This window comes from Hyperolius riggenbachi, chromosome 8 (genome assembly GCF_040937935.1).
Source record: "Hyperolius riggenbachi isolate aHypRig1 chromosome 8, aHypRig1.pri, whole genome shotgun sequence".
In the NCBI taxonomy this organism is placed as follows: Eukaryota; Metazoa; Chordata; class Amphibia; order Anura; family Hyperoliidae; genus Hyperolius; species Hyperolius riggenbachi.
The window spans coordinates 36,196,842-36,223,504 of NC_090653.1; the positions used below are offsets into that span (position 1 = coordinate 36,196,842).

General features: G+C 49.0%; 1 protein-coding gene across 1 annotated transcript in view; it reads left to right on the plus strand.

Annotated features, from left to right (window-relative positions):
• The first annotated feature begins 2,081 nt into the window (after positions 1-2,081).
• LOC137528719 (class I histocompatibility antigen, F10 alpha chain-like) overlaps positions 2,082-26,663 on the plus strand; it is a 296,676-nt gene continuing 272,094 nt past the window's right edge. The window contains exons 1-2 of the mRNA XM_068250230.1: positions 2,082-2,168; positions 21,460-21,720. Coding sequence (XP_068106331.1) covers positions 2,120-2,168; positions 21,460-21,720 — 310 coding nt within the window. The 5' untranslated portion in view covers positions 2,082-2,119. The remainder of the gene's footprint in view (positions 2,169-21,459; positions 21,721-26,663) is intronic.

The following is a 26,663-nucleotide window of genomic DNA, read 5'->3' on the forward strand; positions in this document are numbered from 1 at the left end:
CTGGCCGCTCTCCGCTCCTCCCCAACATTACTGAGCATGTGCAAGCAGTCTAACGCGGCTCAACCGCGTCCAAAGTACTGCATGCAGTACGTTGTCTGGTGACGCAGCGTTACAATGTAACGCAACGTCCGCACTGTGAACAGCCTCATTGATTTTTCATTGCTGTGCGGTGGGCTGCGTTACAGGCTGCTCTAACGTGCGCCTGTAACGTCCCACTGTGAAACCAGCCTCAAAAGACATTTTTGCCCTTGAAACTTAAAAATCGATTTTCTCAAAAACTATAAGGTCTTTTTGAAAAAAAATTTTCCTCTTATTCCCACTGATCCCCTTAATATACTCTGTGAATTTGGTGTTTCTAAATTTTAAGCAGGCTTTGCTATTAACCGTTAAAGTCGGCGGGTTTTTAAATGTATATATTTTTCCTTTGAAACTTTAACATCGATTTTCTCAAAAACTATAAGGTCTTTTTGAAAAAAATGTTTTTCCTCTTATTCCTTCTGATCTCCTTAATATATTCTCCAAATTTGAGGCTCTTAGCACTTAAGGGGGCTTTGCTATTAACCCTTAAAGTCGGCGGCTACCTAACATTGATCCATGCGTCAACTTTTCCGCTTGGCAGCATGACCTTACGCATTAATTGCTAGTAGGAATTTACGCGTAAGCCTATAACGTAACAACCTGAATTACGGTATTCTTACGCGTAATTGCGTAAGGGCAATGCGTAATTACAGACATGTACCGAAATTGATTGTCTATGCCGTAAGCGTAATTTCGTAATGCGTAATAGCGTAAAATTACGCGTAATGATCCGTAAGCGTAGCTTTTTCCATTACGACCAGCACTGGTTGAAACACTCTCCTCACCTATGAGCTGGAGGAAATAAGGGGTGGGGCAAGCTTCATGTTAATGCTGCTGAGCAAACAGTTGCTAACATTCTGCAATCGTGACAAGCGGTGCAGGGAGAGAATAGGTTAACCTGATCCCTTTCACAAACGGATCATCAGAGGGCTCTGTATGGCTGATATTGTGCTGAAACCCCTCCCACAGTGTGATGTCAGGACCATGATACTGACAGTTTCCTGTCTGTGAACCTTGTTGCATTGTGGGAAATAACAGCTGTTCCCAACTGCCAAAAAAGCAAGCAGCATCTCCTTCCACTGATATACCCTGCCAGCAGTAATAATGTTACCATGTGATAAATGTTAGAATGTAAATCAGGGAGAAGAAATATTTTACAATGGTAAACACTGACTAAATCATTTATACATAATTATTGTAAAATGTAAGCACTTTTTTATTACAGTATATTCACTGGAGTTCCTCTTTAAATCACACAGAAAGAATATCTCACGTGGCAGATAAAAGCAAATTGATTTTACCACTTGAAAGGTTTCTGAGAGAATTGGCCGCTGGGAGACTTGGGCGCAGGATACAGCCGGTATATGGCTTATCCTGCTGCTGCACAAGTTTCCGGCGGCGTTCAATATTATTCCCCCCCCAGGTCTACGTGTATTACAAAGTTTTCAAAGTAACTTCAGCTCCGTCTTCTGACGGCGCCGAAGCTACTGACTGCGCCGCTATAGCTGCAATCTTATTACGACCTATGGTGGCGCTGGCTGCGCCCATGTCTCCTGCGCTGCATTTGCAGTGTTCGCTTGAAAGACCCTTGCATTTTGGGCTCTGCAGGGTTTAATGCTCTGATACGCCTGCTTCCTATGTGCAGGACAGATGCGGTTCAGCTGGGATCCTCCTGCACATCTGCGGGATCCTGGCAATCCTGTCAATAGCACATGTACTGGACAAAATATCTTATTGTTGTAATATTTTATCCTATAGAAAATTAATTTTTAGGATTCAAATATAAAATAATTTCTCTGTATTCCTAACATATTGTGCTTGTAATGGGATGGGAGGGGGTCACTGTGCTCTTAGGTTTTCCACTGTGCTTTAGGTTTCCCAATCTTCTCACTGCCTCTCTTCCTACTGGACAGAGAGATGGGCTCCTCCAATCAGCACACACCCCACTCTTCTGTACTCGAGTTACAAACATACTGCGTGACACTTTCTGAGCTGCTGCAAAGTTTCTGCTGTTGTCTGTTTCTTTGGGGGGTCTTGAAAGATGGCCCCCTTCATCCTGCTTATCCTGGGGGTGTCAGGAGTATATGGTGGTGAGTAGAGGGGGAAGGGTTATTATTGGGGGGGGAGGGGGTATTCTGTTGGGATCAGTATAGAGGGAGAAATAATGTTACAGAGTCTATATTATATTATCCAGGTCTGATGTCTCTTCCTGGGTGGAGTCATAAATGTGTTTACAATACATGAAGAGATCTTATTAGGGTGGAGCACAGATATGCAGTGTTTTTCCTTTCAGGCTGTGGCAGATCTAGGATCGTATCTGAATAGCTGGGATAGATTTGTCTGCCATGGGCTGCGTTTGACTTGTGTGGCTTCTGCTCTACATTCACATCTGACAAATTCAATTGGGTCTAACAGGGTAGTTTGTTAAAGCTGTAAATGTCCTGGCAATCCAACAAATCTGATCTTCAGGCTAGGTTCACAGTGGGACTATGCAATGCGATATTAAGGTCACAATGCAAAATTACAACACAATGCAACAAAAAACTTAATGCTGCGTTACCGTCACAGCGTTACTAACGTTGCTAACGTGTGCGTTTAGAGGTAACGCACTGCAGCAGTTCTCCTCTTTCTGTTGTCCATGCTTAGTGTGGCACACACAGACTCACAATGCAAAGACTAAGTGAACATCTCCCCCCTTTTATCTGCTTTCAGGTGTCATTTTAAATTGCCCACACCTGTTACTTGCCCGAGTGAGTTTAACCACTTAAGCCTATCTGGACGAATATATCCGTCCAGATAGGCTGTGCTGCTGCCAGTGCGCACTCCCGCGCACGCTCCCACCACCTGCTGTTAGTCCCAAGATCAATGAATGGGAATATAAGTCCCCCGCAGACAAAACGCTTTTAAATAAAAAAAGCTTTTAAATAGTGATGGACGCAAATTTAAAAAAAATGCACCTTTATTTCCAAATAAAATTTCGGCGCCATAAATTGTGATAGGGGCATAATTTAAATGGTGTAATAACCGGGACAAATGGGCAAATAAAATACATGTGTTTTAATTACAGTAGCATGTATTAATTTAAAACTATAATGGCCAAAAACTGAGAAATAATGATTTTTTTTCCATTTCTTTCTTAATCTTCCAGTTAAAATGGATTTAGAATAAAATAATTCTTAGCAAAACGTACCACCCAAAGAAAGCCTAATTAGTGGCATAAAAAAACAAGCTATAGATCATTTCAGTGTGATAAGTAGTGATAAAGTTATAGGCGAATGAATGAGTGGTGAAAGTTGCTCGAATGCATAAGGTGAACAACACTGCAGGCTGAAGTGGTTAAGGCCTTGTTCACACTGCGTTCCGATAGCATTAGCGTTCGCGTTAGGCAGTTTTTGACCAAATTTTTTTTGCGATTCCCGACGCTTGGGTGGGCGGTGTGTTTTTGTTAAAAGCACTTTTCTAAGCGCTTTTCCAGGGCGTTTTTTTTAATTCATTCCCAAGTCAGGAAGTGAACTCTTTGACTCGGAAAAGAATAAATACAATGTATTTATTCTTAAAAACGTGAACACAATCGCTGCACAAAGCGATTTTGTGAGCGTTTTGCATTTTTCCTATACCTTCCAGCGAGGCAAAATCGGATCGGAAACAAACCGCTCAGATGTGAACTCTGTCATAGGGAATCATTGCACAAGCGTTTTTAGGGCGATTTTGAAAAATCGCCTGCGCTTGAAAAAAGGGAAAAAAACGCCCTTAGTGTGAACTAGCCCCGAAGGAGCATCACGTGCTTGAACCAATCTTATTTATCCACAATTTTTTAAAGGGTGCCAATAATTTTGGCCAGCCCATGTTTAGGAGTTTTGTGTGACATTATTTCCAATTTGGTTTTGTTTTCCTCCCTTTTTTTGTTTTGTTCCAATACACACAATTTGGGCTTGATTCACAAAGCGGTGCTAACTGTTAGCTAGTGTTGGGCGAACACCTAGATGTTCGGGTTCGCGAACGTTCGCCGAACATCGCCGCGATGTTCGGGTGTTCGCGCCGAACTCCGAACATAATGGAAGTCAATGGGGACCCGAACTTTCGTACTTTGCAGGGTATGTGCACCTTGGGAGTGGGTACAGAGGAAAAAAAAATATTTGAAAAAGAGCTTATAGTTTTTGAGAAAATTGATTGTAAAGTTTCAAAGGAAAAACTGTCTTTTAAATGTGGAAAATGTCATGTTTCTTTGCACAGGTAACATGCTTTTTGTCGCCATGCAGTCATAAATGTAATACAGATGAGAGGTTCAATAAACAGGGACTGGAAACGCTAACCCAGCAGCAGCACACGTGATGGAACTAGAGGAGGCGCAGGAGGAGAAGGCCACGCTTTTTGAGACACAACCCAGGCCTTGCATGAGGACAAAAAGCGTGCGGATATAGCAATGCTTTTTGCCGCCATGCAGTCATAAATGTAATACAGATGAGAGGTTCAATAAACAGGGACTGGAAACGCTAACCCAGCAGCAGCACACATAATGGAACAGGAGGAGGCGCAGGAGGAGAAGGCCACGCTTTTTGAGACGCAACCCAGGCCTTGCATGAGGACAAAAAGCGTGCGGATATAGCAATGCTTTTTGCCGCCATGCAGTCATAAATGTAATACAGATGAGAGGTTCAATAAACAGGGACTGGAAACGCTAACCCAGCAGCAGCACACATAATGGAACAGGAGGAGGCGCAGGAGGAGAAGGCCACGCTTTTTGAGACGCAACCCAGGCCTTGCATGAGGACAAAAAGCGTGCGGATATAGCAATGCTTTTTGCCGCCATGCAGTCATAAATGTAATACAGATGAGAGGTTCAATAAACAGAGACTGGAAACGCTAACCCAGCAGCAGCACACATGATGGAACAGGAGGAGGCGCAGGAGGAGAAGGCCACGCTTTTTGAGACGCAACCCAGGCCTTGCATGAGGACAAAAAGCGTGCAGATATAGCAATGCTTTTTGCCGCCATGCAGTCATAAATGTAATACAGATGAGAGGTTCAATAAACAGGGACTGGAAACGCTAACCCAGCAGCAGCACACATGATGGAACAGGAGGAGGCGCAGGAGGAGAAGGCCACGCTTTTTGAGACGCAACCCAGGCCTTGCATGAGGACAAAAAGCGTGCGGATATAGCAATGCTTTTTGCCGCCATGCAGTCATAAATGTAATACAGATGAGAGGTTCAATAAACAGGGACTGGAAACGCTAACCCAGCAGCAGCAGACGTGATGGAACAGGAGCAGGCGCAGGAGGAGAAGGCCAAGCTTTTTGAGACACAACAACACAGGCCTTGCATGAGGACAAAAAGCGTGCGGATATAGCAATGCTTTTTGCCGCCATGCAGTCATAAGTGTAATACAGATGAGAGGTTCCATAAACAGGGACCGGAAACGCTAACCCAGCAGCAGCAGCACACGTGATGGAACAGGAGCAGGCGCAGGAGGAGAAGGCCATGCTTTTTGAGACACAACAACCCAGGCCTTGCATGAGGACAAAAAGCGTGCGGATATAGCAGCAATGCTTTTTGCCGCCATGCAGTCATAAATGTAATACAGATGAGAGGTTCAATAAACAGGGACCGGAAACGCTAAACCATCCCAGATGTTCATTGGTCATGTTACTTGGTTGGGGTCCTGGAGTGTTGCGTAGTCGTTTCCAATCCAGGATTGATTCATTTTAATTTGAGTCAGACGGTCTGCATTTTCTGTGGAGAGGCGGATACGCCGATCTGTGACGATGCCTCCGGCAGCACTGAAACAGCGTTCCGACATAACGCTGGCTGCCGGGCAAGCCAGCACCTCTATTGCGTACATTGCCAGTTCGTGCCAGGTGTCTAGCTTCGATACCCAATAGTTGAAGGGTGCAGATGGATTATTAGACACAGCTACGCCATCTGACATGTAGTCCTTGACCATCTTCTCCAGGCGATCGGTGTTGGAGGTGGATCTGCACGCTTGCTGTTCTGTTCTGCTGCATGGGTGTCAGAAAATTTTCCCACTCCAAGGACACTGCCGATACCATTCCCTTTTGGGCACTAGCTGCGGCTTGTGTTGTTTGCTGCCCTCCTGGTCGTCCTGGGTTTGCGGAAGTCAGTCTGTCGGCGTACAACTGGCTAGAGGAGGGGGAGGATGTCAATCTCCTCTCTAAAGTCTCCACAAGGGCCTGCTGGTATTCTTCCATTTTGACCTGTCTGACTCTTTCTTCAAGCAGTTTTGGAACATTGTGTTTGTACCGTGGATCCAGAAGGGTATAAACCCAGTAATTGGTGTTGTCCAGAATGCGCACAATGCGTGGGTCGCGTTCAATGCAGTGTAGCATGAATTGAGCCATGTGTGCCAGAGTCCTACCAGAATCCTCATCATCCTCTTGTGAGCGTTGTGATAGTTGTTGTGATGCATCATAGTCGTCACCTTCTTCCTGGTCTGCTTCTGCTGACCATTCGCGCTGAATTGTGGAAGTCCAACGTGCACCGCTCTGGCCCTCGTCAGTGGTGGCAGGAAATTCCTGCTCCAACTCCAGCTGTTCCTCCTCCTCTTCTTCGTCATAGCTGCTGGGGCCAGCGTTTCCTGAGGCGGATGGCCTGATGTTGGTACCATCACGCTGATCGTTTTCTCCTTCAGATTCCTGCAGTTGCATCATCATGACAGCTGTTTCCTTGATTTTCAACATTGACCTCTTCAGTAAACACAGCAGTGGTATGGTAATGCTGACTGAAGAGTTGTCACTGCTCACAAGCAACGTGGATTGCTCAAAATTTTGGAGGACTTGGCAGAGGTCCAACATGTTGGCCCAATCGGATCCACAGAAGCTTGGCAGCTGGCCGGATGCGCCTCGGTACTGCGCCGTCATGTACTGGACCACTGCACTCTTCTGCTCGTAAAAGCGGGCTAGCATGTGCAGCGTAGAATTCCAGCGCGTAGGGACATCACACAGCAAGCGATGGTGGGGGAGATTGAAGCGCTCCTGCATCTTGGCGAGTGCCCCCGAAGCAGTACTGGAAGTTCTACAATGTTTGGCCACTCGACGCACCTTCAACAGAAGATCGGCCACACCTGGGTATGTCTTCAGGAACCGCTGAACTACTATGTTCATCACGTGCGCCAGGCAAGGGATGTGTGTCAGCTTAGCCAACCTTAAAGTGCGAATGAGATTACTCCCATTATCACACACAACCATGCCCGGTTTCAGGTCCAGCGGTGCCAGCTACAAATCCGTCTGTTTCTTTATTCCCCTCCAAATTTCCTCCCCTGTGTGCTGCTTATCCCCAAGGCAGATCAGCTTCAGCAACGCTTGCTGACGCATGCCAACAGCTGTGCTGCACTGCTTCCACGATCCTACTGCTGCTGGTGCTGGGTTAGCGTTTCCGGATGAGGTACAGCTTTGAGATGCGTTGGAGGAGAAGGAGTCAGAGAGGTAGGTGCTGCTGTTGTTATCCAGTGGGAGGGACGGCGGTGCGGCTGTTTGCGGCGTGGGCAACACCCGCGCCGTAGCAGGTGAGGAATCGCTGCCAGGCTCCACAAGGTTCACCCAGTGCGCGGTAAGGGAGATGTATCGACCCTGGCCGAACGCACTCGTCCAGGTGTCAGTGGTGAGGTGAACCTTGCAGGCAACGGCATTCTTCAAGCTTCGGGTTATTTTGCTGACCACGTGCTCATGCAACTCAGGCACTGCAGAGCGCGCAAAGTGGTAGCGGCTGGGAACCACGTAACGTGGGATGGCCACTGACATCATGCCCTTGAAGCTGTTTGTCTCCACCACTCGATATGGCAGCATTTCGCAGGCCAGAAGCTTGGCTATGCTGGCTGTTACTGCCACGGCCCGGGGGTCATTTGCTGGCAATTTCCTCTTGCGCTCAAACATCTCCGAGACAGACAACTGAACCGTAGGGCTGCACACTGAAGGGCTGTTGGTTGTTGTGTTTGATGAACACTGGGAGACCTCAAGAGCACTACTCCGGAAAGTGACAGTGTCAGCGTCGTCTGATGTTTGTGAATGTTGTGAACCACGCAATGGCTGGGCTACTGCTGCTGCTGAAGCGGGTCTGGTGGTGAGTCTGGTGAACCCAAGGGAGGCAGTGTTGCTGGTACCCTGTCCTGTCGAGTTTGCCCACAGAGTGGGATGTTTGGATAGCATGTGGCGGCTCATGCTGGTGGTGGAGAGGTTGTTAATACTTTTCCCCCTGCTCAGGCGGGTCTTGTTGGTTGTTGTGTTTGATGAACACTGGGAGACCTCAAGAGCAAATCGCCATGGTAACATCCTCAGTGCAGTCTTCAAAGAAAGCCCAGACTTTGGAGCACCTGCCTTGCTGGCGATTTCTGTTTGCGCCTCTTTTGCCTCTCACTTGAACTTCCACGCTTGTGGTGCCTGAAATTGCGCGCCGCCTACCTTGTGGCACAAGGCGAACTCGTGCAGCAGTGGGTTCTTCAACAGACTCATCTGTGCTGCTGCTACGACGGCGATGTTCTCGTTCACAAACAAAATCTGGGTCTATGTCCACATTGTCCATACCCTCCTCTTCCATCTCCTCAAACTCGTCATATGTCATTGTGGGGGTCCGCCGCCGTGGAGTAGAGCTCCCCAGAACAACCTCTGCGCAGCTCACTCCAACGTCGTCTTCCAGAGCTTCTCGGCCGACCTCCTGCAATTGCAACCCCTCCTGCCCAACTTGCTCTGGGATTTGGGTTTCAAAGTCATCGGACTCGCCTTGTTGTATTTCAGTGCCCGGTGCATTTCCCACAGTGAATGGTTGTGAATCCGGGCACAACATTTCTGGCTGTTCCTCCATTGACCTTTCAAAGGTGGAAGTTTGTTGGCCTGGGAATAGCTCCTGCGAATACCCCATTGTGTCCTGAGGTAATTCATCGGACTGGTTATCTGGCAGTTGTGTGCGTGGTGTCGCTGCCGGTTGTGTCAGCTTTGTGCCCACTGGCTCCTTGTAACTGGCTGAGGACTCGGACCTCGTGCGTGATGTGCTGGTGCTGCTTAACCCACTGCTGGACGCTTGAGAGGTCATCCAAGTAATTATCTGGTCCTGTTCTTTTGGATCTGTGAGGGTTGTTGTCCTGGACAACATGGGTGGTATTGAGTGGGTTTTCTTGGGTGCTCCCCTGTGGCCTGTACGTGAACCGTCAGGGGAAACACCTCTTGCCTTGCCCCTCCCTCTTTCACCGGATTTCTTCCTCATTTCACTTATCCTTAAAGTACACGCTGACTGGCAGCAGTACAGTGGCAGTACAGAAATGCTACACAGTGGTGGGTGAGCGGTGTACCACTATTGCCAGCAGCGACACAGAGCACAATGCTATACAGTGGCGGGTGAGCGGTGTACTACTGTTCCCAGCAGACACAGAGTGGCAGTAAACACAATGCTATATAGTGTGGCTGAGCCGTGTACACACAGTGGCAGTACACACAATGCTATATAGTCTGGCTGAGCGGTGTACACAGAGTGGCAGTACACACAATGCTATAGAGTCTGGCTGAGCGGTGTACACAGAGTGGCAGTACACACAATGCTATGTAGTCTGGCTGAGCGGTGTACACAGAGTGGCAGTACACACAATGCTATATAGTCTGGCTGAGCGGTGTACACAGAGTGGCAGTAAACAATGCTATATAGTCTGGCTGAGCGGTGTACACAGAGTGGCAGTAAACAATGCTATATAGTCTGGCTGAGCGGTGTACACAGAGTGGCAGTAAACAATGCTATATAGTCTGGCTGAGCGGTGTACACAGAGTGGCAGTACACACAATGCTATATAGTCTGGCTGAGCCGTGTACACAGAGTGGCAGTACACACAATGCTATATAGTGTGGCTAAGCGGTGTACACACAGTGGCAGTAAACAATGCTATATAGTCTGGCTGAGCGGTGTACACAGAGTGGCAGTACACACAATGCTATATAGTCTGGCTGAGCGGTGTACACAGAGTGGCAGTACACACAATGCTATAGAGTCTGGCTGAGCGGTGTACACAGAGTGGCAGTACACACAATGCTATGTAGTCTGGCTGAGCGGTGTACACAGAGTGGCAGTACACACAATGCTATAGAGTCTGGCTGAGCGGTATACACAGAGTGGCAGTACACACAATGCTATGTAGTCTGGCTGAGCGGTGTACACAGAGTGGCAGTACACACAATGCTATATAGTCTGGCTGAGCGGTGTACACAGAGTGGCAGTACACACAATGCTATAGAGTCTGGCTGAGCGGTGTACACAGAGTGGCAGTACACACAATGCTATGTAGTCTGGCTGAGCGGTGTACACAGAGTGGCAGTACACACAATGCTATATAGTCTGGCTGAGCGGTGTACACAGAGTGGCAGTAAACAATGCTATATAGTCTGGCTGAGCGGTGTACACAGAGTGGCAGTAAACAATGCTATATAGTCTGGCTGAGCGGTGTACACAGAGTGGCAGTACACACAATGCTATATAGTCTGGCTGAGCCGTGTACACAGAGTGGCAGTACACACAATGCTATATAGTCTGGCTGAGCCGTGTACACAGAGTGGCAGTACACACAATGCTATATAGTGTGGCTAAGCGGTGTACACACAGTGGCAGTAAACAATGCTATATAGTCTGGCTGAGCGGTGTACACAGAGTGGCAGTACACACAATGCTATATAGTCTGGCTGAGCGGTGTACACAGAGTGGCAGTACACACAATGCTATAGAGTCTGGCTGAGCGGTGTACACAGAGTGGCAGTACACACAATGCTATGTAGTCTGGCTGAGCGGTGTACACAGAGTGGCAGTAAACACAATGCAATATAGTGTGGCTGAGCGAGCGGTGTACTACTGTTCCCAGCAGACACAGAGTGGCAGTAAACACAATGCTATATAGTGTGGCTGAGCGGTGTACACAGAGTGGCAGTAAACACAATGCTATATAGTGTGGCTGAGCGAGCGGTGTACTACTGTTCCCAGCAGACACAGAGTGGCAGTAAACACAATGCTATATAGTGTGGCTGAGCCGTGTACACAGAGTGGCAGTAAACAATGCTATATAGTGTGGCTGAGCCGTGTACACAGAGTGGCAGTAAACACAATGCTATATAGTCTGGCTGAGCGGTGTACACAGAGTGGCAGTACACACAATGCTATATAGTCTGGCTGAGCCGTGTACACACAGTGGCAGTAAACAATGCTATATAGTCTGGCTGAGCGGTGTACACACAGTGGCAGTACACACAATGCTATATAGTCTGGCTGAGCGGTGTAAACACAGTGGCAGTACACACAATGCTATATAGTCTGGCTGAGCGGTGTACACAGAGTGGCAGTACACACAATGCTATATAGTCTGGCTGAGCCGTGTACACACAGTGGCAGTAAACAATGCTATATATAGCGTGGCTGAGCGAGGTACACAGTGGCAGTACACACAATGCTATATAGTGTGGCTGAGCGAGCGGTGTACTACTGTTCCCAGCAGCGACACACAATGACTGGGGGGACCCTGGCTAGCGTGGCTGGAGCGCGAACTACCCTGCCTGCCTACCCAAAGCTAAACCCACAGACAAATGGCGGAGATATGACGTGGTTCGGGTATTTATTTACCCGAACCACGTGACCGTTCGGCCAATCAGAGCGCGTTCGGGCCGAACCACGTGACCCGTTCGGCCAATCAGAGCGCGTTCGGGGTCCGAACCACGTGACCCGTTCGGCCAATCACAGCGCTAGCCGAACGTTCGGGGAACGTTCGGCCATGCGCTCTTAGTTCGGCCATGCGCCCGAACGGTTTGGCCGAGCACCATCAGGTGTTCGGCCGAACTCGAACATCACCCGAACAGGGTGATGTTCTGCAGAACCCGAACAGTGGCGAACACTGTTCGCCCAACACTACTGTTAGCACGCCTGTGAAAACCCCCTTAGCACGTCTAAACAAGCTTTTCGCGCATAAAACTTTGCGCGCGCAAAACTTTATGCGCGTAAAAGTTTACGCGCGTACTGCACAGAGCGCAGGGCGCTCCGCGCGAAGTGCCCATTAAAGCCTATGGGACTTAGCGCGCGTAAAACTTTGCGCGCGCAAAGTTAGCGCACAATCTGATTGAGAAATCCGGTGCTAACCTACTTAGCACCCTGGTTAGCACATCTAAAGACTTTAGACGTGCTAAGTAGGTTAGCACTGCTTTGTGAAACCATTACCTATTAGTCAAAGATAACATAATTGAACACAAAATGCAGTTTTAAATGATTGTTTTTATTATTTAGTGAGAAAAAAACCTCCAAATCTACATGGCCCTGTGTGAAAAAGTGATTGCCCCCCTTGTTAAAAAATAACACACCAGCAAATCCACCTCTGAATGGCTGAAGAAAAATAAAATCAAGACTTTGGAGTGGCCTAGTCAAAGTCCTGACCTGAATCCTATTGAGATGTTGTGGCATGACCTTAAAAAGGCGGTTCATGCTAGAAAACCCTAAAATAAAGCTGAATTACAACAATTCTGCAAAGATGAGTGGGCCAAAATTCCTCCAGAGCGCTGTAAAAGACTTGTTGCAAGTTATCACAAATGCTTGATTGCAGTTATTGCTGCTAAGGGTGGCCCAACCAGTTATTAGGTTCAGGGGGCAATTTCTTTTTCACACAGGGCCATGTAGGTTTTGAGTTTTTTTTTCCTCACTAAATAATAAAAACCATCATTTAAAACTGCATTTTGTGTTCAATTATGTTATTTTTGACTAATAGTTAACGTTTTTTGATGAGCAGAAACATTTAAGTGTGACAAACATGCAAAAGAATAAGAAATCAGGAAGGGGGCAAATAGTTTTTCACACCACTGTATATACTAAGTTGACAGCCAAACGGCCTACTCATTGGCACACTATTTTGGCAGTTGGACAGAGCGAGTACAATTCAGTGAGTATTTCAGAAACCCCCATGAAGAGATGAACTAGTCCAAAACCGGATCTGTCCATTTTTTTACTACCTACTGTAAGTGACCACAACATCAGAAAAAAAAAAAAACTTTACAGTGCATTTTATTCTGGGGCAAATTTACATCTTATACGTTTGCACCCATATTTTAACATTTTTCATTACAGTGGTCCTTAAAGTGTACCTGAGATAGGGCGAAATAAAAAATGTATACATTTTTGGGGTTTCCTCCAGCCCCCTCTGGCCTGATTGCTCGTTTGCCGCAGTCCTCCGCTGCCTGCAGTAATTAGTACAGTCGGGGCCAGTTAGTACAGGCGCACTCTGGCTGTGCGCACTCCACTGTCTCTCTCTCGTGGCTGGGAGCGTTCTGCACCTGCGCAGTACTACTACACAGGCACAGAATGCTCCCGGCTGTGATGCGATGCGTGCACACGCGCGGCAGTATGCCCCATACTGCACAGGCACAGAACGCTCCCGGCTGTGATGCGATGGGTGCACACGCGCGGCAGTATGCCCCATACTGCACAGGCACACAACGCTCCCGGCTGTGATGCGATGGGTGCACACGCGTGGCAGTATGCCCCATACTGCACAGGCACAGAGCGCTCCCGGCTGTGATGCGATGGGTGCACACGCGTGGCAGTATGCCCCATACTGCACAGGCACAGAACGCTCCCGGCCGTGATGCGATGGGTGCACACGCGTGGCAGTATGCCCCAGGCTAGAGGACTTTCCGGGTGATGTGCGGAGGCTGCAAGCAGTGGAGGACAGCGGCGAGGGAGTGATCAGGCCGGAGGGGAAGGAGGAAGCCCCAGGTATGTATACAGTTTTTTATTTCACCCCATCTCAGGTTCTCTTTAAAGTACCCCTGATGTGGTCCCCTCTCCCCAATACTTTTAAAGAGAACCCGAGGTTGCATTTCATTACGTTAGTGGGGCACAGAGGCTGGTTGTGCACACTAACACCAACCTCTGTTGCCCCATCGTGTGCCTCAAAGACCCCCCTGCTCGCCGCTATAGCCCCCGCAGTGCTGGCGACACGCAGCGCGTCGCCAGCACAATGTTTACCCTAGCGCTGTCTGTCAGTGCTGCTCCCCCGCCTCCTCCGCATCGCCCGCGTCCCTTCCCTCCAATCAGCGGAAGGGAAGGGACACGGGCGGGTAGCGCCGATTCTGAGGAGGCGGGGGAGCGGCGCTGACAGACAGAGCTTAGGTAAACATTGTGCTGGCGACACGCTGCGTGTCGCCAGCACTGCGGGGGTATAGCGGCGAGCAGGGGGATCTTTGAGGCACACGATGGGGCAACAGAGGCTGGTGTTAGTGTGCCCAACCAGCCTCTGTGCCCCACTAACGTAATGAAATGCCACCTCGGGTTCTCTTTAATATTGTTTTATTACTGGTGCTGTGACTCCAGTGCCCCCTGTGGCCACTGTTCTGCCATCAAATATGGGCAGGAGGAAGTGGCAGCTCTTCCTCCCCTCTGCCCCTCCTTAGTCCCACCCCCTCCACTTGCCGCTATAGTTCCACATATGATTCACTGCACACAGTGCGCAGGGGAGCTTTGCTGTGTGCAGACTTGAGGTAATTGAAGTCGGAAGGGTATCTGACCTCAATTACCACAAGCCAGCACACAACGCTGCTCCCCTGTGCGCTGTGTGCAGTGAATTAAATGTGGAACTATAGCGGTGAGTGAAGGGGGCAAAATTATGGACAGGCAAAGGGGAGAAAGAGCTGCCACTTCCTCCCCGCCCATATTCGACGATCTGTTCAATCAAAGATTATGAATGAGCAGAACGGGGGCTACAGGGGGTGCTGTAGGGGGGAGGATGGTGCTGTGACATAGTCACAGCACCAATAATAAGACAGTATTAAAAGTATATGGGATAAAAAGCAGGTCAGCAGTACTTTAAGGAAAGGTTTGCTGTAATGTGTGGTCCCAGAAGTGATTATGATGAACAATCCTGGTAGAGCTCAGTACAAGCAGAGGAGAGCAGGAGGTGCCACCTGCCTATGTGATAAGTACCTTATTGTGCTTGTAGTAGTCCACACCTAGGGTGAAATCCATGTTATATAAGCAGGGCCAGATTTACATCTCAGGAGCCTATAAATTCTGGGTCCCCAAACTCCACCCTCCCTGCAAATCCCAAAGCTAACATGTTTGCCTGCTGAAGCACACCACATATGTGCTGGCTGCCCCGCTTCCCTGGTCAGACTGGCCATCTGGCAATCGTCTCTACCTCCCCCTTCACTTGTTCAGTGTGCCTGTCATGCATGATACGGAAGTCGAGACAATTAGCGATTCTGTATCGTTCCGTAAAGCAGAGCAGAATGTCACTTTGTGTTTAAACGTACAACAGATGTCTTTTCCTTCTCTTCTGAGTGAAAGCAAACCCATCACCCACACTGGAAAAGAATTCCTTGCTATCCATTGACGTGTTAATTAGCCAAGGGGTGTGAACCCTAGCCTGGTGTAATATGTCAAAGGTTGTTCTAGCTGGTCACACTCAGCTGCTAATTGAGCACCAAAAGGTCCTTTCATCCAGGGGGAGCCAAAGGAAGCTAGCTCCCCAGGGGTCCACTGCCAACCTCAGACACAGAGGCACCCCTGGGGAACAGGTTTAAATGCATATGGGTTTTAATTTCGGTCTGTTAAATGAAAACCGTGTATAGCACAGCTATGAAATTAATATAATCTTGTTTGTTAAAATCTGCCCAATGTGCTGATATAAAATTCATAACAATAACCCGTCCGGTTATTGGTGTACGACCCTTCTCGGGGCCTAACGCACTCATGCAAGATGTCATATTATTCGGTATTTTCTGACAATTATGAATCTGCTATCCACCTAAATCTGACATGTATAGTTTATTAGTTACAGTGTTTTACAATTTAAGCTCAAAATCCTCCTAGGAGAAGGTGGACTGTCATTGGTGGGTAATTCAGAGGGGGCAGGCGTTGCCCCACCCACAAACCAGCTTCAACAAAAGCACATTGCCAGCAGGCGGACTTCAGTCTTCCAAATCCCATCTTCACGAGAGCCTGCTGCTGCTAACCAGAGAACCATGTGGTTAGCAGCCATCTTGGAACTGTAACATCTGCTTGGATTACAAAATATACCTAAAGGCCTATGATTCTGAAACCAAGGACTTTGCATTTCTTTTCCCAGGAGGAAATATCCCCACACAGGGCTTGATTCACAAAGCGGTGATAACTCAGTTATCACGCCTAAAAGACTTTAGGCGTGATAACCTGTGCACCACTGAGTTATCACTGATTTGTGCTGCTCTTCGCGCGAAGCTCCCGCGCGCAAACGCGCACGCACGCGCGCAAAGTCCCATGGGGCTCAATGGGCGCTGCGCGCGATGCACGGTACACTGCGCGTGCAGCGCGGTGCGCTACGCACACAAAACTTTGCGCACGGGAGATCGCGTGAGTTTCTTCTTATCACGCCTAAACTGAGTTTAGGCGTGATAAAGGGCTTTTCACAGGCGTGCAAACACTTTGCACCGCTTTGTGAATCAAGCCCACAGACTGCATTTCGGCTAAGTAAACCTTTCACAATTATTCCCTTTTATTTGAAGCTTTGTGTGTATATGTTAATTAGTGTATGTAAATGTGTGTAATGCATTTTTGTTATTAAAACATTTAAAAATCGTTTTACGGTTATGACCTGTTCCTGAACATACACAATCGTACTTACTCCTCCGAAACCGTTACCTTATGTTCTAGAGTAACTTGTATTTATAACCCGTATGCTTGAATCGGGCACAGATAGACAGATCTGGTGCCGATCCCTGCATACAGCTAAGGGTTAACTTACAGTGTTCACAGGGTGCTAATATACTTACAGTCATGTGCTGCCTCACATGTGGTGGCAAGCTTTTAAATTGTACGTGTGTGGTGAATCCTTTGGAGTCAGAATGCACCTCTCGGCTAGTCAGTTCATAGACTCTGAATCCACATATGGGCATCTATGCGCAAAGCGACAGCGAGACCGAGTTTCTGACTCTGAGCGATTGACCCGATCAAGGACCGGCCCATGCGGTCTATGACATTGGTTGGCAGCTTATTGGGATTTGTGTATGTTCTGAACATGAACGGCAACGTTAATTGATTAACCTGCCAGAACAGATCAAAATCTGTGGTCAATAACCGCTGCATTACCATTTATATAGACTAAACGTATAGCACAGAGCACCCCCCCCCCCCAACTCTTTTTTCTATCCTATCTTTTATTTTGCAACAATGGTTGATGCAGCGGGATACAGGCAAATGCAATTGCCTGAGCTGGCAAACTTGTGTGAAGAAAGAGGCATTGAGACTTCTAATAAAAAGAAAACGCAATTAATCGAGGACTTATTGCAACTGGGTACCCATCTGGATCAGATGCTGGAAGAGCACCTTGATGGTCCAGATGGTACTGCTGGGACTACGGAAAGCGAGCTGTTGAATCAAGTTGACACAGTTTCAGCCCCAGGGGAAAACAGCACCAAGTCTTAACGAATCACACTAAATGCTGAGGAGCATGGTAACTGGCAGGAGCCCGTCCATGCAAACCTTTCCTGTGTTCCTGATGCTGGAATGCAGCACGCTTTACAAAGTCTGTTGGATACAAATCCTGAGCTGTACCTGCAAATTGTCAGAGAAAACGCTGACCGTGCAGAATGCAGGCGACAGGGAAGCTTCAGAATGCTAGGCGGAAAGGAAAGCTTCAGAACGCCAGGCGGAAAGGGAAGCTTCAGAACGCCAAGCGGAACGAGAAGCTTCTTTGCGCCAGCTGCAGGCGGACAGAGAGGAGAGAGAAGCCGCATGCAGACATGACCTTGAAATGGCCAAACTGCGAGCGCAAGGCCAAAATCCCTCGCCAAGTGCTCTGGAGCCCCGGCCAACAGCAGGCCCGTTTGAGACTCCCAAGTTTAAGTTCCCTGAAATGGAGAAGGGAACCGACCCGGACACGTACTTGCAATCCTTTGAAAATATTTGTCGTAAGCATCATCTGCCCCAGGACCAGTGGGCGAGATTTCTGACCCCCAACTTGCGGGACAAAGCACTTGAGGCGTTTGTGGACTTACCCGCTGAAAAAGACAATGACTATACTGCAATAAAAGCTGCAATTATCGCTAAGTACCAGCTGACCCCAGAGGTATATCGCAAAAAGTTTAGGGCCCTGCAGAAAGGCACCACAGACACTTATGCACACCTGGCGGGTTGCCTGCTCACTGTGTTCAGGCAGTGGTCACGAGGCCTCAACAAAGACTCTCACCAAGGTCTGGAGGACCTCATCGTACAGGACCAGTTACTGCACTGTTGTCCACCAGAGGTCCGGCAGTTTGTCTTGGAGCGGAAGCCTGGATCCACCAAAGCTGCCACAGACCTTGCAGACACTTGTGTGGCCACACGTGTGCCAGACAGCTGCAAACCTTCAACCCAGGGCTGGAGAGGGGGGAGACCTATGCAACATAGCTCTCCTCCCCCTGCGAACCGTGGGAATCGGGTCCCACAGCCACAGAGGCCGGAAGCTGCACCAGCTACTCATTCGCCTGATGCGACATATGTTCCCAAGTGTTACCACTGTGGACAGCGAGGACACCTCAAGTCCGCCTGCCCCGAGGTGAGGATGCCGTCTCCAGAGCCTAGCCCGAGTCGGCTAACCCACCCTCTACTGCACATGCCTACCTCATCATTGGAGCAGTAAATCCTCGACTTTCCGGGAATCATCAAGTCGTGGACGTAAACGACCAGATCGTTGTCGGTTTCCGCGACACAGGCGCAGAGCTTACATTGGTTTGCTCTCATCTTGTTGCCAGGGAGAATTTCCTTCCTAATGAGCGTGTTACACTTGTGGGAGTTGGTGGCACACATGCACGCATTGCCAAAGCTCGTGTTGTTCTCCATTGGGGAAGGGGGCGCCAGGCAAAAGTTGTGGGGGTGACTGATGACATCCCAGTGCCGGTGATGTTGGGCACAGATCTTGGCACTCTACGATACTTTTATGAACCTATGATCCATACCCCAGATTGCCAGTCTGGACCTACTCAGGTACTGTACAAGCTTGGGGAGGGACAGAGGGAGGCAGCTGGGGTAATGGTACCTAGCTCTCCTAGGGAAGGAGGCAAGGAAGAGGTACCTGTTTCTAACGGACAGCTGTCTAATCACTGTTTGTCTGATTCTAAACCTGTCACTGTTGTTCCAGATGCATGTGAGAAATGAACATAACTGTGATATTGATGTTGTACCAAATATTGCTAGTAGGTTTTATGCTGAACCTCATATTGCTGAAAATAATGCATGTTTAAATGTGATTGCCTCTAACCTAGGAGGTAATGGTCCTGTTTTGTCTGGGTCAGATCCTTGCAGGGCTTCGGAAGGAGACCAGGTGTCAGAGCAGGCAGCTGAGGGCCTAGACCTCCTCTCCTGTTATGACAGCCAGAGTGTTACACCATTGCCTGTTACCAAACGGCTGGTGGAGACATGCAGTTCCTCTCCTGTCTCACCCTTACCGAAGCGACCCAGCGCAAACCTACACAGAGGTCAACCCATTATCCCTCCTGTAGGAGGGGCAAGCCTCGCAAAACAGGTGAAGGCCAATTCGTTTTTAAAAATGTATTCTGATGTCCACACAGGAAGTGCGGACGTAAATGTTATATCACTGTGTAGTCGGTTAAAGCAGGGGTATGCCACGCTTGTCCCAGATTCGCGGGCTGACACCCGAGAGTCGGAAAGTGACCTGGATGTCAGCCAACGACTCTCTCCCTTACAGGAAGTGCTAAGCAAACCCAGCCAGGCATTTAGAGGTAAGCCTTTTGGTGTGCATTTTGCAGTCCGCGAAGCTACCTGCTCTTTTTGCCGACCTGGTGGGTGAGGTGTCATGAATGATACGGAAGTCGAGACGATTAGCGATTCTGTGTCGTTCCGCAAAACAGAGCAGAATGTCACTTTGTGTTTAAACGTACAACAGATGTCTTTTCCTTCTCTTCTGAATGAAAGCAAACCCATCACCCACACTGGAAATGAATTCCTTGCTGGCCATTGACGTGTTAATTAGCCAAGGGGTGTGAACCCTAGCCTGGTGCAATATGTCAAAGGTTGTTCTAGCTGGTCACACTCAGCTGCTAATTGAGCACCAAAAGGTCCTTTCATCCAAGGAAAGCCGAAGGAACCTAGCTCCCCAGGGGTCCACTGCCAACCTCAGACACAGAGGCACCGCTGGGGAACAGGTTTAAATGCATATGGGTTTTAATTTCGGTCTGTTAAATGAAAACCGCGTATAGCACAGCTATGAAATTAATATAGTTTTGTTCGTTAAAATCTGCCCAATGTGCTGATATAAAATTCATAACAATAACCCGTCCGGTTATTGGCGTACGGCCCTTCTCGGGGACAGGACCGACTAATGCACTCATGCAAAATGTCATATTAATCGGTATTTTCTGACAATTATGAATCTGCTATCCACCTAAATCTGACATGTATAGTTTATTAGTTACAGTGTTTTACAATTTAAGCTCAAAATCCTCCTAGGAGGAGGTGGACTGTCATTGGTGGGAAATTCAGAGGGGGCAGGCATTGCCCCACCCACAAACCAGCTTCATCAAAAGTACGTTGCCAGCAGGCGGACGTCAGTCCTCCAATTCCCATCTTCACGAGAGCCTGCTGCTGCTGCTAACCAGAGGACCATGTGGTTAGCAGCCATCTTGGAACTGTAACATCTGCTTGGATTACAAAATATACCTAAAGGCCTATGATTCTGAAACCAAGGACTTTGCATTTCTTTTCCCAGAAGGAAATATCCCCACACAGACTGCATTTCGGCTAAGTAAACCTTTCACAATTATTCCCTTTTATTTGAAGCTTTGTGTGTATATGTTAATCAGTGTATGTAAATGTGTGTAATGCATTTTTGTTATTAAAACATTTAAAAATCGTTTTACGGTTATGACCTGTTCCTGAACATACACAATCGTACTTATTCCTCCGAAACCGTTACCTTGTGTTCTAGAGTATCTTGTATTTATAACCTGTATGCTTGATAGACAGATCTGGCACTGGCATACAGCTAAGGGTTAACTTACAGTGTTCGCAGTGTGCTAATATATTTACAGTCATGTGCTGACTCACATATGGTGGTAAGCTTTTGAATTGTACGTGTGTGGTGAATCCTTTGGAGTCAGGACGCTCCTCTCGGCTAGTCGGTTCATAGACTGCGAATCCACATATGGCATCTATGCGCAAAGCGACAGCGAGACCAAGTTTCTGACTCTGAGCGATTGACCTGATCAAGGACTGGCCCGTGCGGTCTATGACAGTGCCTGCCTTCCCCAAGCTGGGTGAGTGCTGATATCACTGCCCTTGAGCATAATAAATTGGATGGGGGTAGAGGTTCGTGCCTAGTGTGCCTAGTACATAATCTGGCCCTGTGCACAATGTTGTGTAATGTTTGATTAGTAACACTCTATATCTCTCTCAGACAGTCACTCTGTGCGGAATTATGAGACAGTAGTCTCAGCTCCAGGATCCGGGCTGCCTGTGTACTCCGCAGTGGGATATGTGGATGATCAGGAGATAACAAACTATAACAGTGACACCCGCCGGCTTCTTCCCAAGACTGAGTGGATGAAGGAAGTGGAGCCAGTACACTGGGAAAGGGAGACACAATCATATCAAGCCAGGGAGGTTCTTCTGAAGCGCTATTTAGAGACATTGATGGCGCAATTCAAACATACTGAAGGTGAGACAATTCTTTCACACATTTATCTATTGTATATCCGGTACAATACATATAAGAATATAATGAAAGAAGGACAAAGGCCGTGCACGGGTTCTCTTCTATGGGATCGAGGGTTCACAAAGCAAGAGCTTTTATTGAGCGCTTGTGACAGGGGCGTAACAATAGACCCTGCAAGGGATGCCTCCGCAGGGGGGCCTAGAAGCCTCAGGGGGCCCCGTGGGGGAAAAAGTTTGAGAGACTGACAAGCAACTAAGGGCATGGAGAGAAAACGTATTCTACTCGCATACCATTGTTATGTTGACTGCATGTGTCCACTACACAGATAAGGAATCATACACACTTTGGAATTTGTACACTGTCCCTGCTCCCTAGGGTTCGTAAAAAAAAAAACATCTGTCTCACATTGCAGCAGTTGATGACTTTATTTATATAGATTCTTATCACACACACTAGTGACCTTATGGTGTCTGATTACTGGACACAGTGGAATGGGAAAGATTGATGTCTGACTGTTGCTGCCTCATTGAGAGCTTGTTGTCCCACATGGAGTCCCAGATCCTGTAATAACAGTATCAATCAGTGACATTCTGAATGTTTTGCTAAAGTTTCAGTGAATACTATATCTTATGTTCAGCGTGTCATTGTTGTTCCTCCATATAGCATGTGCTCTCATGTAGTAAAATAATACGGCTGTGTGTGTATGTATGTACTGGGAACAGAGCTGCAACAAGGGACTTGTCGGCTGCAAGGGGCTGGAGGAAGCCCCCGGTAAGTAGATCTGGGGGTAGCATAGATTGCCTGACATTTCCTTTAAATCTAAGTGTTTTTCTCTGCATGGGGAAAACACATTGGTCCTCAGTTTTCCTGTGCAGAAAGGGAGGGGGTGGGGGGGGGGGGCCCTTCCAAAGTTTCGCAGGGGGGCCCAGTGATGTCTAGCTACGCCCCTGGCTTGTGATTTTAAAGACTTTGGCTAATGTAAAGCTATGTGTGTGTTCTCACTTGAACAATGTGATGTTATAAAAATTACCCATACAGGGACATAGCTAGAACTCACTGGGCCCTCCTGCAAAAATGTGCCCCCCCCCCCCCCCCCAACAAACAGAAATTAGAAAGGCAGGCCAGGCAATATATTCAAAACTAGGTGATGACCTGGCGTTGCCCAAGTATGTATTTGGCTGCTGTTGGCTCTGCCCACTTTTTCTAACCCTAAAACACAAACACTCAATGACCACGGTTGTGAGTTTTGGGGTCCTTGGCATCAATAATTTGTATTTTCCCAGTGAAATGAAACAAATCTGATTGGCTGTTTGTGACTCTGCCCCTTTTCTGAATTTGAATCCCAGTGACCCAATGAACAACTGTACCAGGTTTGACGCTTGTGCCATTAACAGTGCTATAATGGCAGCAATTTTAACCACTTCCCGACCGCCTAACGCACAGCGGCGGCCGGGAAGTGGAGCCCTGAAGGACCGGCTCACCCACAGAGGCGGCGGTCCTTCTAAGGGCATGGGCGGAGCGATCGCGTCATCCGTGACGCGATCCTCCGCCTCCGCCTGGCGCCACTCACCCGCCGCAACATCCCGCCGGCCATACGGAAGCGCCGGCGGGATGTTAACCCGACGATCGCCGCATACAAAGTGTATAATACACTTTGTAATGTTTACAAAGTGTATTATACAGGCTGCCTCCTGCCCTGGTGGTCCCAGTGTCCGAGGGACCACCAGGGCAGGCTTCAGCCACCCTAGTCTGCACCAAGCACACTGATTTCCCCCCCCCCCTGCCCCAGATCGCCCACAGCACCCATCAGACCCCCCCCTGCCCACCCCCCAGACCCCTGTTTGCACCCATTCACCCCCCTAATCACCCATCAATCACTCCCTGTCACTATCTGTCAACGCTATTTTTTTTTATCTCCCCCCCTGCCCCCTGCTCCCTCCTGATCACCCCCCCCACCCCTCAGATTCTCCCCAGACCCCCCCCCCCCCCCAGACCCCCCCCCCCCCCTTCCCATGTACTGTATGCATCTATCCTCCCTGATCACCTGTCAATCACCTGTCAATCACCCATCAATCACCCCCTGTCACTGCCACCCATCAATCAGCCTCTAACCTGCCCCTTGCGGGCAATCTGATCACCCCCCCCCACACCAATAGATCGCCCGCAGATCCGACATCAGATCACCTCCCAAATCCATTGTTTACATCTATTCTCTCCTCTAAACACCCACTAATTACCCATCAATCACCCATCAATCACCCCCTATCACCACCTGTCACTTTTACCTATCAGATCAGACCCTAATCTGCCCCTTGCGGGCACCCAATCACCCGCCTACACGCTCAGATTGCCCTCAGACCCCCCCCTTATCAATTCGCCAGGGCATTATTTACATCTGTCCTTCCCTGTAATAACCCACTGATCACCTGTCAATCACCTGTCAATCACCCATCAATCACCCCCTGTCACTGCCACCCATCAATCACTCCCTGTCACTGCCACCCATCAATCAGCCCCTAACCTGCCCCTTGCGGGCAAACTGATCACCCACCCACACCAATAGATCGCCCGCAGATCCGACATCATATCACCACCCAAGCGCAGTGTTTACATCTATTCTCTCCTCTAAACACCCACTAATTACCCATCAATCACCCCCTATCACCACCTGTCACTGTTACCTATCAGATCAGACCCTAATCTGCCCATTGCGGGCACCCAATCACCCGCCCACACGCTCAGATTGCCCTCAGACCCCCCCCCCCCCTTATCAATTCGCCAGTGCATTAATTACATCTGTCCTTTCCTGTAATAACCCACTGATCACCTGTCAATCACCTGTCTATCACCCATCAATCACCCCCTGTCACTGCCACCCATCAATCACCCCCTGTCACTGCCACCCATCAATCAGCCCCTAACCTGCCCCTTGCGGGCAAACTGATCACCCACCCACACCAATAGATCGCCCGCAGATCCGACATCGGATCACCACCCAAGCGCAGTGTTTACATCTATTCTCTCCTCTAAACACCCACTAATTACCCATCAATCACCCCTATCACCACCTGTCACTGTTACCTATCAGATCAGACCCTAATCTGCCCCTTGCGGGCACCCAATCACCCGCCCACACGCTCAGATTGCCCTCAGACCCCCCCCCCCCCCTTATCAATTCGCCAGTGCATTAATTACATCTGTCCTTCCCTGTAATAACCCACTGATCACCTGTCAATCACCTGCCAATCACCTATCACCCATCAATCACCCCCTGTCACCGCCACCCAACAATCAACCCCTAACCTGCCCCTTGCGGGCAATCTGATCACCCACCCACACCAATAGATCGCCCGCAGATCCGACATCAGATCACCACCCAAGCGCAGCGTTTACATCTATTCTCTCCTCTAAACACCCACTAATTACCCATCAATCACCCATCAATCACCCCCTATCACCACCTGTCACTGTTACCCATCAGATCAGACCCTAATCTGCCCCTTGCGGGCACCCAATCACCCGCCTACGCGCTCAGATTGCCCTCAGACCCCCCCTTATCAATTCGCCAGTGCAATATTTACATCTGTTCTCCCCTGTAATAACCCACTGATTACCTGTCAATCACCTGTCAATCACCTATCAATCACCCATCAATCACCCCCTGTCACTGCCACCCATCAATCACCCCCTGTCACTGCCACCCATCAATCACCCGCTGTCACTGCCACCCATCAATCAGCCCCTAACCTGCCCCTTGCGGGCAATCTGATCACCCACCCACACCAATAGATCGCCCGCAGATCCGACGTCAGATCACCTCCCAAGTGCAGTGTTTACATCTGTTCTCTACCCTAAACACCCACTAATTACCCATCAATCACCCCCTGTCACTGCTACCTATCAGATTAGACCCCTATCTGCCCCTAGGGCACTCAATCACCCGCCCACACCCTCAGAATGCCCTCAGACCCCAGCCCTGATCACCTCGCCAGTGCATTGCTTGCATCTATTCCCCCCTCTAATCACACCTTGAGACACCCATCAATCACCTCCTGTCACCCCCTAGCACACCTACCCATCAGATCAGGCCCTAATTTGCCCCGTGTGGGCTCCTGATCACTCGGCCAAACCCTCAGATCCCCCTCAGACCCCCTTCCGATCACCTCCCCAGTGCATTGATTGCATCTATTTTCCCCTCTAACCACCCCCTGAGTAGTGTTGGGAGAACAGTGTTCGCCACTGTTCGGGTTCTGCAGAACATCACCCTGTTCGGGTGATGTTCGAGTTCGGCCGAACACCTGATGGTGCTCGGCCAAACCGTTCGGCCGCACGGCCGAACTAAGAGCGCATGGCCGAACGTTCCCCGAACGTTCGGCTAGCGCTGTGATTGGCCGAACGGGTCACGTGGTTCGGACCCCGAACGCGCTCTGATTGGCCGAACGGGTCACGTGGTTCGGCCCGAACGTGCTCTGATTGGCCGAACGGTCACGTGGTTCGGGTAAATAAATACCCGAACCACGTCATATCTCCGCCATTTGTCTGTGGGTTTAGCTTTGGGTAGGCAGGCAGGGTAGTTCGCTCTCCAGCCACGCTAGCCAGGGTCCCCCCCAGTCATTGTGTGTCGCTGCTGGGAACAGTAGTACACCGCTCGCTCAGCCACACTATATATAGCATTGTTTACTGCCACTGTGTACCTCGCTCAGCCACACTATATATAGCATTGTGTTTACTGCCACTCTGTGTACACGGCTCAGCCAGACTATATAGCATTGTGTGTACTGCCACTGTGTACCTCGCTCAGCCACGCTATATATAGCATTGTTTACTGCCACTGTGTGTACACGGCTCAGCCAGACTATATAGCATTGTGTGTACTGCCACTCTGTGTACACCGCTCAGCCAGACTATATAGCATTGTTTACTGCCACTCTGTATACACCGCTCAG